The 14,212-nt window shown below is 35.0% G+C and overlaps 1 protein-coding gene across 1 annotated transcript in view; it reads left to right on the forward strand.

The window, feature by feature from the left end:
• Positions 1-14,212, forward strand: part of STXBP5L (syntaxin binding protein 5L) — a 471,051-nt gene that overhangs the window by 117,810 nt on the left and 339,029 nt on the right. The window contains exons 3-4 of the mRNA XM_007943886.2: positions 8,484-8,565; positions 12,462-12,562. Of these exons, the coding sequence (XP_007942077.1) occupies positions 8,484-8,565; positions 12,462-12,562 (183 nt within the window). The remainder of the gene's footprint in view (positions 1-8,483; positions 8,566-12,461; positions 12,563-14,212) is intronic.

Here is a 14,212-nt window from a genome sequence, read left to right on the forward strand (position 1 = left end):
GGATTATCTTCTGTGTCTGTGTTAACTGGTTTCCCTTTTCTTTGTTGAAGAGGGTCTGTGCAGTCTTTCTGCCTAGTCTGCCATCTTGCCGGAACTTGCCTTTTCCTTTTATAATTTATTTTGATTTTGTTGTTGAAAATATACACAATAGTATACCAATTCAACCATTTCTTCATGTAGATTTCAGTGACATCGATTACATTCTTCAAATTATGCAGTCATTCTCATCTTCATTTCATAAGTTGTTTTTCATCTGTTAACATAAATTCAGTGCCCCTAAATTTCTTATGTGATCTTTCCAGTTTCCTTGTCAATTTGATCCTATATGGATAGATTTTAACACAGCACAGTGCTCAAGGCAAACATTCTTTCCTAGTTAAGTTTAACTGCTGTTTGCTTTTAGGAAGACTTCAGGAGATATTTTTGGTTTAAGGTTTAGAGATTATCTTATGGAAGTAGTTTCAGGGATTTTAACTAGTCTCCATGGTTCCAGAAAGTCTGTATTTCATGAGGATTTGAGATTCTGTTCTGCATTTTCCCCTTTTTGATTAGGATTCTTCAATAGAATCTTCTGTCAAAATATTCAGTAGTGGTAGTTGGTCACCATCCAGTTCTAGTTTCTTGTCAAAGAGGACAGTTCAAGGAAGCAGTTAGCCACAGCTTTTACATTTCAAATAATCATAATAAAGAAGGACTTAAATCTACCATTTTGCTGTTTTCCTTTTTCGGTCCCTCAGTGTCCTCTAATGTGCCTACTTTGGTGTTTATTTTATTATTTTTTGTGGTGAACTATTTTGTTTCTCTTTTCATTTGCTTTTGTGTATGTATTTTTTTTTAGACATTTCCTTTGTGGTTATCATGTGGATTACATTTAACACTTTGAATTTATGACACTCGCTTAAAATTGATCTTAACCTAACGTCAATAACATAGCTATTGCTGTACATCTCCATACCCCCCCTTTAAGTTATTGTTTTACATATTACATCTTTATATACTGAATGACCAATAACATAGATTTATAAAGGCACTTGACTGCTACCCAGAAGGTTGGCAGTTCAAACTCACCAGCCATTCCATGGAAGGAAGATGGGGCAATCTACTTCCATAAAGATTTACCATCTCAGAAACCCAGTGGGTGCTGTTATGAGTTGTAATCAACTCGATGGCAGTGTTTTTTTTTTTTTTTTGTTGTTGTTGTTGTTTAGAGCATGACAAGTAGAATTACAAATCAAAAGTACTATAAAACTGGCCTTTATGACATATTATTTTTACTGGAAATCTTTGTTTCTGCATTTGACTTTTAGTTACTGTTTATTGTCTTTTCATTTCAACTTAAAGAATTTCCTCTAGCATTTCTTGTAGGGCAAGTCTGGTGGTAATATATGCTCTTATAGCTTTTTTTTACATCTGAGAATGTCTTAATTTCACTCCCATTTTTGAAGGACATTTTTTCTAGGTAAAAATTCTTGGTTGACATTTCTTTTAGCATTTTAAGTATTTCGTCCCACTACCTTCTGGTCATCTTGATTTCTGAGGAGAAATTTTGCACTCAATCATATTGAGAATCCATTGTATGCGATAATTCATTCCTGTTGCTGCTTTCAAGGTTCTCTAATTACTTTTGCTTTTCGAGAGTTTGATTATAATATGTGCTAGCATGGATCTCTTTCGATTTATCATGCATGAAGTTTTTTGATATTTTTGTATATGTAGATTGATATCTTTCATCAAATTTGGGAAGTTCTTGACAATTATTTCTTTAACTATATATATTTTTTCTGCTCATCTTTTTCTCTTCTTCTTCTGGGACTCTGATAATGTGGTTTTGAACCACTGAATGGTCTTCCATATTCTCTGAGCCTCTAGTCAAATCACTCTTTTTTTTTTTTAACTTTATTTATTTATTTATTTTATTGTGATTTGGGTGAAAATTTACAGAGCAAATTCACTTCCCGTACAGCAGTTCACATATACTTTGTCTCATGACATTGACCACAATTTACCACAATGCAACATCTCCCCTCCCACTTCCTCCCTATAGTTACTTCTTCCCTGTGTCCATCCCTCCATGCACTCCTGTCCCCTGAGCTGTCTCCCTGTGCACAGCAGCCCTTCTTTCTCCCATGATTGTTCTTTACAAGGAGTATATCTACCTCAGGGAAATCTTCAACTCATATACCTGTCTATTGTTGCCTGGAAGCCACAGGCATGGTTTCAATTCCAGACCTGAAGGGCAGCTAGGGGCCATAGTCTCAGTGGTTCCACCAGGGCCTATCAGACCAGAAAACCTGGTACCCCCCTTTTTTTTTGTCCAAATGATTTTGAGTTTTGTTCCACCTTGTTCTCCCTCTCTATCTAGGATCTCCTTCATAGATCCCCTTCCAAGTGGTCGACATTGGTAGCCGGGCACCATCTAGTTCTGGTCTCATAGTTGCATAGGCTGAAGACCGGACGGTGTACTAGTCGCTAGGACTAATTGTTTCCATGATTTTTTGGTTTTCTTCATTCTTCTTTTCTCTGGACAAGGAGAGACCCATCATTGCATCTAGATGGTAGCTTGCAAGCTTTTAAGACCCCAGTCGCTACTTGTCAATCTAGTCAAATCACTCTTGAACCCCTCCAATGAATTTTTCATCCCAACTATTATAGTTTTAGCTCAAGTATTTTAGTTTTTAAATAACTTATATTGCCGGTGAAATAGCCAGTGAAACATTGTGGATCACAATGATGTTTATTGTGAATTAATAATTTGAAATAATAATTTGTCATAAAGCAAGTGAAAAGAGAATCAAAATAGTTCACTACAAAATAATAATAATAATAATAATAATAATAATAATAATAAAATAAATACCGAAGTAAATTCTTATTTACTTCACAGATCATTTTCCTAATTTCCTTTAGTTTTTGTCTGTGTTTTCCTTTAACTATTTTTGTTCAAATATTTTTTGATTTTCCTCTTTTCTCACCTCTTTGGTACCAGTTAAAATATTAGGTCATACGACTTTGACCTACAGCTCACTGATGTGCTGTTTATTTTATTGTCAGTATTTTTCTTACCTCTCTGATACATTTTAGATCAGAGATAGACAGATAGATACAGCTACTGTTCATTTGATGCTGACACATGGCAAACTTAAGTAGAACAGGGCTAAATGTTGCCTAATTTTGTGTCATCTTCACTATTGCTAACATATTTGAGTCAATATTTATGGTTATTGTGCCAGTCTACATCACTGAGGTTTCTCATGTGCTCACTAGCCCTCTCATTCACCATATGATTGATCTTTCCTGCTAATATGTCCAAAAATGAGTCAAATAATGTTCTTTTGTGATCCACAGTATTCCATTGGCTATTTTTCAGAAGTAAATAATTAAGCCTTTGTTCTTATTCTTTGATGGTCTGGAAGCTCCACTGAAACTTGTCCACCATGGGTGCCCTTGCTGGTATTTAAAATATTAGTGGCATAGCTTCCAATATCACAGCAACATCCCAGCCACCATAGCATGAAAAACTGATATATGCATGGTGGATATAAACAGAAAGACAGACAGACAGATAGATCAATTGATCTTCCATGTCTACTTAATTAACATGCTCTTTTCTTAGTGCTTTCTTAAACATGTGTGATATATAGTTATGATAAATGTTTTAACAATCTCTCTACTACTTCTGTCATCTGTATCATTTCTGGGTCTGATTCTATTGATTTATTTTTCTTCTCATTCTTACATTTTTTTTTTCCTTTTTTTTTTTTTAAATTGTGCTTTGGATACAAATTTACAAAGCAGATTTGTTTTACATTCAACAGTTTAAGCACATTTGATTTCATGGCCCTGATTACGATCCCCAACCATAAAAAACTCTCCTCCCCTCTCCTCCCTGTGACTACCTCCTTCCCATGCTCTTATCTATGCATTCCTGTTTGTCCAGCTTTTGCCCTGTGTGAATGCTGCCCCTCTGATGTCTCATGGCTGATTGACCTAAGGAATGCATCTCCCTAGGGTACGTGGGTGTATCTCCCTGGGGTAGGTGTTCTGCACGTAGGTCTTTCTGCTGTTGGGCTGAGAGCCAATCCATGGAAGTGAGTCCATTTCTAGGCCTGAAGGATAACCCCGGGGCCATAGTCTTGTGGGTTCCACCAGACTCTATCCGACCAGTAATTCTGTTCATTTTTGTGTTTTTGAATTTTGTTCCACATTATTCCTCCCACTCTAACCATGGTCTGCAGTATTGTATGTACTTCTTTCCATGCCTGGTTGAATGCCACATATTTTTACTTTTACCTTGTTAGATGCTAGATGTTATATTTGGACTAGATAGTGTGTGCTTAGACTTTGTTCTGGGATGCAATTAAATTATGTGGAAATAGTTTTACCATGTTGAGACATATTTCCAAGTATCAGTAGGCAGGATCAGAGAAATCTTTATTCTCGTGATGAATTTTCCCCAGTATTGAGGCAATACCCTTCTGAGTACTCAGGAAAATGACCCTGAATTTTGAGGTTTTCCATCCTGCCTAGGGGGGAGCAGGAAAAATTCTTTCCTCTCAGTAAGCATTGAATATTGTTATCTCTACTTCTTTGGGTTGTTCTTTCTTCAGTCTCAGATACTTTTCTCAATCCCATTTCATAATCAATACTTAACTGTAGATTCAAGGGGGGTGGTATGCTCTGCAGATCTCTGTACACATTTATGTGTTACTCTTTGTTTGGTACTCTGCCCTTTGAGCTCTATGTATCCTTTGCCTCTTTAGACTCTTACCTCTATCTCCTGACTCATTGAACCTGCCAGATTGTCTATGGGTTTCCCCTCTCTGCGCTCTCTCTAGGCAATGAACTGGGGGTAGCAACAGGGCTCATCTCTTTTTTTTTTTCTTTTAATTGTAGTCATTCTCTGCCTTATATTCAATGGCAGAAAATTGTTGTTAATTAAATTTGGTGCAGGTTTTTAATTGTTTCAGGTGGAGGGGTAAAACTAACTTTTGATCCTTCATTATGGCTGGAAGTAAAAGCTCTCGTAATTTACATATTTGTGGAAGGGAACAAATGATAAATGTTATTATTGTTGTCAGGTGCTGTCGAGCTGGCTCCAAATCATAGTGACCTTATGTAACACAGAACAAAATACTGCCCAATCCTGCACCATCTTCATAATCCTTGCTGTGCTTGAGCCCATTGTTGTAGCCACTATGTCAATCCATCTTGTCGAGAGTTTTCCCTTGTTAAAGGTGATCTTCTGCTTTACCAAGAGTGATATCCTTCTCTAAGGACATTATTCCTTCTGACAACATGACCAAAATATGTGAGAGGAATTCTATCCATTGTCTCTTCTAAGGAACATTGCAGCTCTTCTTCTTCCAAGACATATTTGTTCATTAATCTGGCAGTCCATGGTATGTTCAGTATTCTTTGTTAGCACCACAATTCAAGTGCATAAATTCTTCTGTGGTCTTCCTTATTCATTGAACCACTTTAACATGCATACAAGGAGCTCTGGTAGCATAGTACCTAAGGCACTTGACTGATAACCACAAGGCTGGCAGTTCAAACTCACCAGCCACTCCTCGGAAGGAGGGTTGGGCAATCTACTTCCATAGTGATATCTCCTTGGAAACCCAAGGGAGGTCTCTATGAGTCAGGCCCGACTTGATGACACATAACAGCAAAAACAACAACCTGAATACAAGGTTATTGAAAATACCATGGCACGGATCAGATAGACCTTAGTCTTCAAAGTAACATTTTTGTTTCTTAACACTTTAAAGAGGTATTTTGAGGCAGATTTTCCCAATGCAATGCATCATCTGAGTTCTTTACTGCTGCTTCCATGGGTGCTGATTGTAGATTCAAGAAAAATGAAATCCTGACAACTTCAATCTCTTCTCCATTTATCATTATATTGCTTATTGGTCTAGTTGTAAAGATTTTTGTTTACTTTATGTTGAAGTGTAATCCATACTGAAAATGTAGTCTGATCTTCGTCAATAAGTGCTTCAAGTCATCTTCAGTTTCAGCAAGCAGGGTTGTGTCATCTGCATATCACAGGTTGTTAACGATCTTCCTGTAATCCTGATGCTGCCGTCTTTTTCATATAGCCCAGCTTCTCAGAGTATTTGCTCAGCAAACGGATTGAATAGGTGTGGTGAAAGGATACAACCCTGACAAACACCTTTCCTGATTTTAAACCATGCAGTAATCCCTTAATCTGTTCAAACAACTGCCTCTTGGTTTATGTATAAATTCTTCAAGAACACAATTAAGTGTTCTAGAATTACCATTTTTCACAATGTTATCCATAAATTGTTATGATTGACACAGTCAAATGCCTTTGGATAGTCAATAAAACACAGATAAACACTGCATCCATTTTTTGAAACATTTCAATGGGTATTCTGTTAATTCCTGGAGGCTTGTTTTTCACCAATGCCTCCAGTGCAGCTTCGACATCTTCCTTTATTAGCATTGCTTCTTGATCATATGCTGCCTCCTGAAATGGTTGAATGTCAACTCATTCTTTTTTGGTACAGTAACTTTGTGTATTCCTTCCATCTTCTTTTGATGCTTCCTGTATCATTCAATATTTTGCCATGGAATCCCACAACTTGTCAAGTCTTTGGTCACTGATGTTTAATGCATCAAAGCTATTCTTCAGATGGTCTCTAAATTCAGGAAGGATATAATCAAGCTTGTATTTTGGCTCTTGTGGATTGGTTTTAATTTTCTTCAGCTTCAACTTGAACTTGCAATTAACAGTCTGTTCCACAGTCAGCCCCTGGCCTTGTTTTCAATGATGGTATTGAACTTCACCATCTCCTCTTTCTGTGATGTAGTTGATTTGATCCCTGTGTGTTCTATCTGGTGATATCCATTTGTATAGTTATTTATGTTGTTGAAAAAAGGTATTTGCAATGAGTAAGTCACTAAAAATAAGATGGAGCCATCCACATCTGAGAAAAATGGCTACTGGAAACCTCATGAATAGCAGTGAAATATTGTCTGGTGTGGTGCCAGAAGATAAGCCTCTCAGGTTGGACAGCAGGTCAAATACAACTGGAGTAGTGCTGCCTCCTCAAAGGGGAGTTGACCTTAATGGTGTCGATAGAGTAAAGCTTTCTGGATGTTCATTTGTTGATGTGGTATGACTCAAAATGAGAAGAAACAGTTGCAAGCATCCATTAACGATCACGATGTGGAATATACGGAGTATGAATCTTGGAAAATTGGAAGTTTTCAAAAACTAAATAGAATGCATAAAGAGCAATATCTTAGCCATTAGTGAGCTGAAATGGACTGGTTTTAGCCATTTTGAATCAGAAAATCATATGGTCTACTATGTGGGGAATTACAACTTGAAGAGGAATGGTGTTGCATTCATCATCAAAAGGAGCATTTCAAGATCTGTCCTGAAGTATAATGCTGTCATTAATAGTATAATATCCATACGCCTACAAGGAAGACTAGTTAATACTACTATTATTCAAGTTTATGCACCAAACACTAAAGCCAAAGATGAAAATTTTAGCAACTTCTGCAGTCTGAAATTGAACAAACATGCAGTCAAGACATATTGATAAATTACTAGTGATTGGAATGTAGAAGTTGGAAACAAAGAAGAAGTATTGATAGTTGGAAAATATAGTCTTGGTGATAGAAATGATGCTGGAGACCACCTGGTAGAATTTTGTGGGACCAACGACTTATTCATTGCACATGATAAATAAGTATGGAAAAATATATCTTATCAGGTGGTATAGAATATATGTAAGTGAATTTTGTTCCACAGGGCTTTCTTATGCACCTCTCCTTCTTTCTTTCCTCACTCTCCTCTTCTTTCTCTTTTTTCTTTTTATCTTCCTTATATGTTATTATTTAGCTCTACTTATGTAATATAGACAATGGCTCTTTTAATAATATATTAGTATTTATTTCCTAGTATTTCTTTGTCTTTTATTGTGTTCATAGTGTTTTTTTCACGTGGAAATTTGACAGTTTCATGTAATCAAATATTTCAATCTGTTTGTTTGTGATTTCCAGATTTTTAGTGGTACTTAAAAGGTTTTTTTATGTACCAAGATTATCAACATACTTAAATAAATATATATATTTACTAATATTCTGATTTCACTTTGCACATTAAAATCTGTGATTCATTTTAAATTTACTTTAATGAAGGAAGTGTTTAAATCTTAAATGGAATGAGGTATGTCTGGATTTTCAATTCTTGTTTTATTTCATGGGAAGAAAGCTGCTCCCTTTCAGATTACTTACTATCATTCTATTTCAGACAGCTGGAGTATTAGACACTATTACATATAATTTAATTTGAATCAACTAAGGCTTAAAATTTCAACTCTTTAGTTATAAAAATAAAAATAACTAAAAGGTAAAACATGAGTTGCTAAAGAACTTAGTTTTTTCTTTACTCATTATAGTGATGCTATTTAAAATGCTAGTATCCTTGACTTAAATTATATTAGACTCGGGAGACCTGGTGTTGATTGTTATTGCCAGCATGAAAGTGGTGCAGCTGTCCTGCAGCTCCAATTCTTGATCAATGAGGTAAGGGTTTTTTGGGATTTTTTTTTTTTTTTTTAACTATTTAACACATATACACACACTCACTTAGTTGATGTAATATGTTTTGCATCATAATTCTTAATGCTTAAATGTATATGCAGCATTATTCATGGTCACATTTCTTTTATATAAAAGATAATATTCTTGTATTTACCAATTCCTTAAATTTTAATGGTAAAAGATTGTATATGTCAGAGCATCCTATTATTATAACTATGTAGCATAATTTATAGATTAGTTATTTAAATGGTTAGAAACATACTAAAGTCTTTCAATTAGTTCACTGACCATTTCTTCTATTCCCTTTCTTCCCACAACTTAACTTTTGTGATCCTGATCTAACTTTATGTCTTGTCATTATTTTCCATTAAATAATCTTTTCATTTATTTACCTGTGGACTCTTTTGACTTTATGTATCTCCATATACATTTGTATTTGTAGTTTTATGACAACTGGTAGTTGACCCTTATGCTATTTTTATAGAACTATGGTGATGAAGAACTCCCTACAAGCAAAGTATGTATTTATCATCTCAGAAAGGTTCCAGATCTATCATTAGTTGAGGGTACTTAAGACATTTACTCAGAATTTTACAGTGGATACTGAAGTCTTTTAAAACTCTTTTATGTTAAGTGAGCCAGTCAGTGAAAAAAATCTTTAGAGGTTTGTGCCATACCAAACTCTCAGGCTCTTTGCATATTGAGCTCAATGCCTTGGGGGAAAAATGAGGTACCACTGGTTGTTTTCTTATGGCATTAATGATGATCTTTTATTCAACATCTCTGTAGGTTGGTATATATATATGTCTTTTTAAGAATCTGCAATAGTAAATGTGGGTAGGATGTTTCAAAGAAGCTCAGAGATACTTGGGACAAGAATTTGTAAAATTTGGCAAATGTCTATTTTTCACCTCTCATGGCTCAAAAATCTTTCTTAGAAGCCTGTGAGATCCTCTTTATTGACAAACCTAGCAAATTTCACCTTGGAGGCAAACTTGTTATGATGTACCAAAAAGAGAGAGGGGTAAAGAAAGAAAAGGAAAAACAAAAAAGAAACCAAAACACTTTTATTGTAATAATTAGTTATTAGTATTTAGAATGTCAACTCTTTTGAAGTCTTGGTGTTAATCTATAGTTCTCAGTTGAGGGGTGTCAGACTTTGTCTTCTGCATTAATGTGTACTGGTAGGCCTAACTTGTTTCCATGAAATTTACAATGGGATTTATTCACTAAAAATTGTCTTTAAGACTCTTAAGTTTGCTGCTATGCTACATAACTAAGAATTATTAAAGCTTCAACTTCCTTGCATTGTTTATATTATCTGTCCTGAACTAAGGAGCCCTGGTGGTGTGGGTAAGTGCTGGACTGCCAACTGAAAGGTCGGTGGTTCAAACCCACAAGCTGTTCTGTGGGAGAAAGATGTAACAGTCTGCTTCTGTAAAGATTTACAGCCTTGGGAACTCTATGGGGCCAGTTCTGCAATCTATAGGGTAGCTATGAGTTGGAATTGACTCAATAGCAGTGGGTTTGATTTGGTACCCTGACCCACTTCACATTCAGCTTCTAAACTTCCTAGTTTCTGACCCTGTGACCGGTGTTTCTAGTCATAGTTTTAAATCTCTACACAGATCTTCTTAAGCAGTACTTCTGGTAGGTTCACTTTGCTTTTATAAATGAACCCTAGTGCTTCCTTTCATGTGTTTGGTATATCTGGTGACACTCAATGGTCCTGTTTACTTTCCTCCAATGATAAGTTACCTCCCAGTTTTGTCATATAGATAGAATTAATAATACTTAGTTACTCCATAGATTTATTCAGTTGTTACACTAACACTTTATTGAATATATGCTGATGTATTTTTCTTCCATTGCCTTTGGCATGTTTTAGTTTTGTGTGACACATATCTATCTAGTGTATCTCGTGTAAGAATATTTCATTAATTTCATACATCAAGTCCTCTCGTTATCCTAGCCCAAGTAAACTACCTTCCTGAAAAATGGGATCAGTATCCTATATCTCTAAACAATCAATTGTAGTCACTAAGCACTTTCAAGCAAACTTAATGATTTTCCAGTTTGTATCTAATGAAGTGTTTAGGAACAATTTACTAATATAACAAGCAAACACACACAAAACCCCTCAAGGCATGCATAGAGTACATTTTATCTTATAATATCGAAGTATGAGTTTATTTTAAAATGTGTATATCTATTATACCTCTTGAACCTGTATCTTTGTATATAAATAAGCAAATTATATAAATTTTTAAACATTTTATGTGCATACTCTCTGATTATTATGGGGTTTTAAAAGCTATTCTCTGAGAATAAAATCACAGATAAACAATCTAAGCTTCATAGGATACATGACCTTTTTTGGTTTAGAAATTATTATGGGAGGGCAAGTAGATTCTCTTCCCTTCTCTCCTGTAATTCCTAAACAAGAAAAAAATTCTAGGAGTTCTTAGATTGCTCTTCCTCATTTCTAAAATGAAAATCAGTTTGGTATCTATAATTGATGTTATAAACTATGAAAGATTGCGTGTAACACAGTACTTCGGCAAGTATGAAAACCATTTTAGATCTCTTAAGACTACCATGGGAGCTCGGTTCAGCAAGATCACTTTTACGGAACACATTCAATATAGAGTAGCATCAAGCTTTGTTATAGGATAAGCATTTACATTTTATGTTGGGAAATTGTAATTAGGGTAAAAGTTCTGCCATAGTTTAAGGTGATCTTACTAAATTCAGTGAAATAAATAAATTAGGCTTATATAGAAAGTCATACATACATGGTAGCTATTTATCTCCTCACATGTTTTCTGCCATATTAAAAACTAGGAAACATCCTCTTGTATTGGGAATAAGATTTATTTGTACTTGATGGTACTATATAAAGAGTCTTTGTATTATTTTTGAAACTATATTAAATTCCAGTTGGAAAAAATGTTACTTTTATGATAGTTTTTTTAGTAACAGATGAAGATACATAGACTGTAAAAAGCAAATTAAATTATACCAAGACTAGATTTTAATGGAAGAATATTTACTGTCCAACTATACAGAACATTCTTTCAAATAGAGGTTTTTAATATGACCTGATTGCAATTTATAAAACTAGGTTAGATATTTATTTCTCTGTAAAACTGTGTAGTATATAGGTGACTATTAGCAACAACAAAGTAAACTTTATTTTTCCCAAAGACAATACAAAAGAAAATCCTTAATAGTAACAATGATACTATAATAATTATTCTTCCCCATCGGTAAATCCTTTGGTGGTGTAGTGGATAAGGTACTTGTCTGCTAACCAGTAGGTCAGCAAACCCACAAGCCTCTCTGGGGAAGGAAAAAAGCTCTGGTAGTGTAGTGCCTAAGGCACTTGACAGCTAACCAGAAGGCTGGTGGTTCAAACCCACCAGCCACTCCTTGGAAAGAAGATGGGGCAATCTACTTCCGTACTGATACTGCCTCAGAAACCCAAGGAGGGGTCACTATGAGTCAGGTCCGACTCGAGGGCACATAACAACAACAACAACACTTCCATAAAGATTTACAGCCTTGGAAACCCAATAGGGGTCACTATGAGTCAGAAACGACTTGATGGCAGTGAGTATGGTTTGGTTTATTGGTAAATGCATATTTCTTTAGCAAGTAATCTTGACCATATGCTGTATTTTACTTGCTTTTTCTACTCTCAGCATTATTAGTCTTCCTCACTGAAGTATGCACAAGTACCCTTCCTTATATTTCAGGTTATATGGCCACAAAATAGCTTTTCAAACTGAAAAATTCAGTAAATTAGCTTGTTGCTTCTGCTTCACAAAAAACCTCTAAGTTCGGTAAATTGCTCACTCATTGTCTTATTGTTTCAGGGTGCTTTGGTCAGTGCAAGTTCAGATGATACACTTCATTTATGGAACCTTAGACAAAAAAGACCAGCTATTCTTCATTCTCTTAAATTTAATCGAGAACGGTAAGAATGTATGAGTTATTCAAACTATTTTTAAATGTAAAACAAAATTAATTCCTGAACAACTTTCAGCTTCACTTTTTAAAGACATTTTTTATAACCATAATAGCTAGAAAAAATTTTACTATTAATGTTTATTTTATAATAGTTTATTTTAATATCAAATGCATAATTAGTATTATTTCAGTCATCTGCTAATGGGGGAATCTAATCTTTTTGTTCTCCCAGTTATAAACCAGGACTTGAACAAGTTCTCTTTCCTGGATCAAGGTGATAAAAAAAACCCTAGAGTTAAAATGTAAAAGTCAAGTAAATACTAAGTATATTTCTGTATCCCTTTTGATCATGGCAATTATCTCCTACACTCTAACCCGTACATATGAAGAAGTTTTTATGTTAAAAAAAAGTGCCGAGACAAAAGTTTTAGATATCCAACAATGTTGCTACTAATTATTGATAAACACTAAACATTCAAGGTTAAATTTTCACATTCAGGTTTTGATTCTGCCATTTTAGAATGAAATATTAATGAATGAAATAAAATTAATTAACATTAATTATGGAATAATTTAGTATATTTTCTTTGTTATAAATTGTACTATGTTTCTAATAGTAGATTCAACCATACCTAAAACACTATCCACATTTAACTGATAGTCTACCTAGAAATGAAGTAAAACTTGATTTTATTATCTATCTCTGTAATTTAACTATGAAATAATATAATATTTGTTTATTATTTGGGGGGGAAAAAAACTTTTTGCATTGAATGGGAAGGACCATCACAGGAAAATGGTACATTAATCCAGAAAGATAAATTTGGGAAGTAAACTAACACTGATTAGCAACTACCTCTCAAACTGACGAAAATGAAGAATGGAGGAATGCAGTCATTGGCTGAGGGCACAGAATAGGCTCACTCTATTTTATTGAGTAGGAGCTCTGGTGGTGTAGTGCATAAGGCATTTGACTGCTAACCAGATGCCTGGAGGTTCAAACCCACCAGCCACTCCTCAGAGGGACGGTTGATCAATCTACTTCCGTAGTGATACTACCTTGGAAACCCAAGGAGGGGGTCACTATGGGTCGGATCCGACTCCACGCTAGTGTGTTTATTTTATTGAATAGCAATGGTTGAGAAGGAATCACTCTTAATGGGTCAAAGATCAAGGAGATAAACGTCTTTCATCAGTATAATGAGAAAAAGGATGGCAGCTATATAGCATTCTTCCTTGTTCTACTCCTAGCTTTTTCTGTTTTGTTTTATACTATTTTAAAAGGAGCTCTGGTAGTGTAGTGCCTAAGGCACTTGACTGCTTACCAGAAGGCTGGCGGTTCAAACCCACTAGCCACTCCTTGGAAAGAAAATTGGGCAGTCTACTTCTGTAATGATACTGCCTCAGAAACCCAAGGAGGAGTCATTATGAGTCGGGTCCGACTCCACGGCAATAACAACATAGTATCTAAATCATTAACTTTCAATATTTTGAGTAATATTCATGACTGTCACATCTACAGTAATTTATGATTCAACATCAATGGAAATTTTATTTGTATCTGGTATTTTTTTTTAATTAGGATTTGGGTGAAGATTTACAGAGTAAATTCACTTTTCATACAGCAGTTCACATATACTTTGTCTCATGTCATTGA

This window comes from Orycteropus afer, unplaced genomic scaffold (assembly GCF_000298275.1).
Source record: "Orycteropus afer afer isolate SDZICR_OR568_19922 unplaced genomic scaffold, OryAfe1.0 scaffold00114, whole genome shotgun sequence".
In the NCBI taxonomy this organism is placed as follows: Eukaryota; Metazoa; Chordata; class Mammalia; order Tubulidentata; family Orycteropodidae; genus Orycteropus; species Orycteropus afer.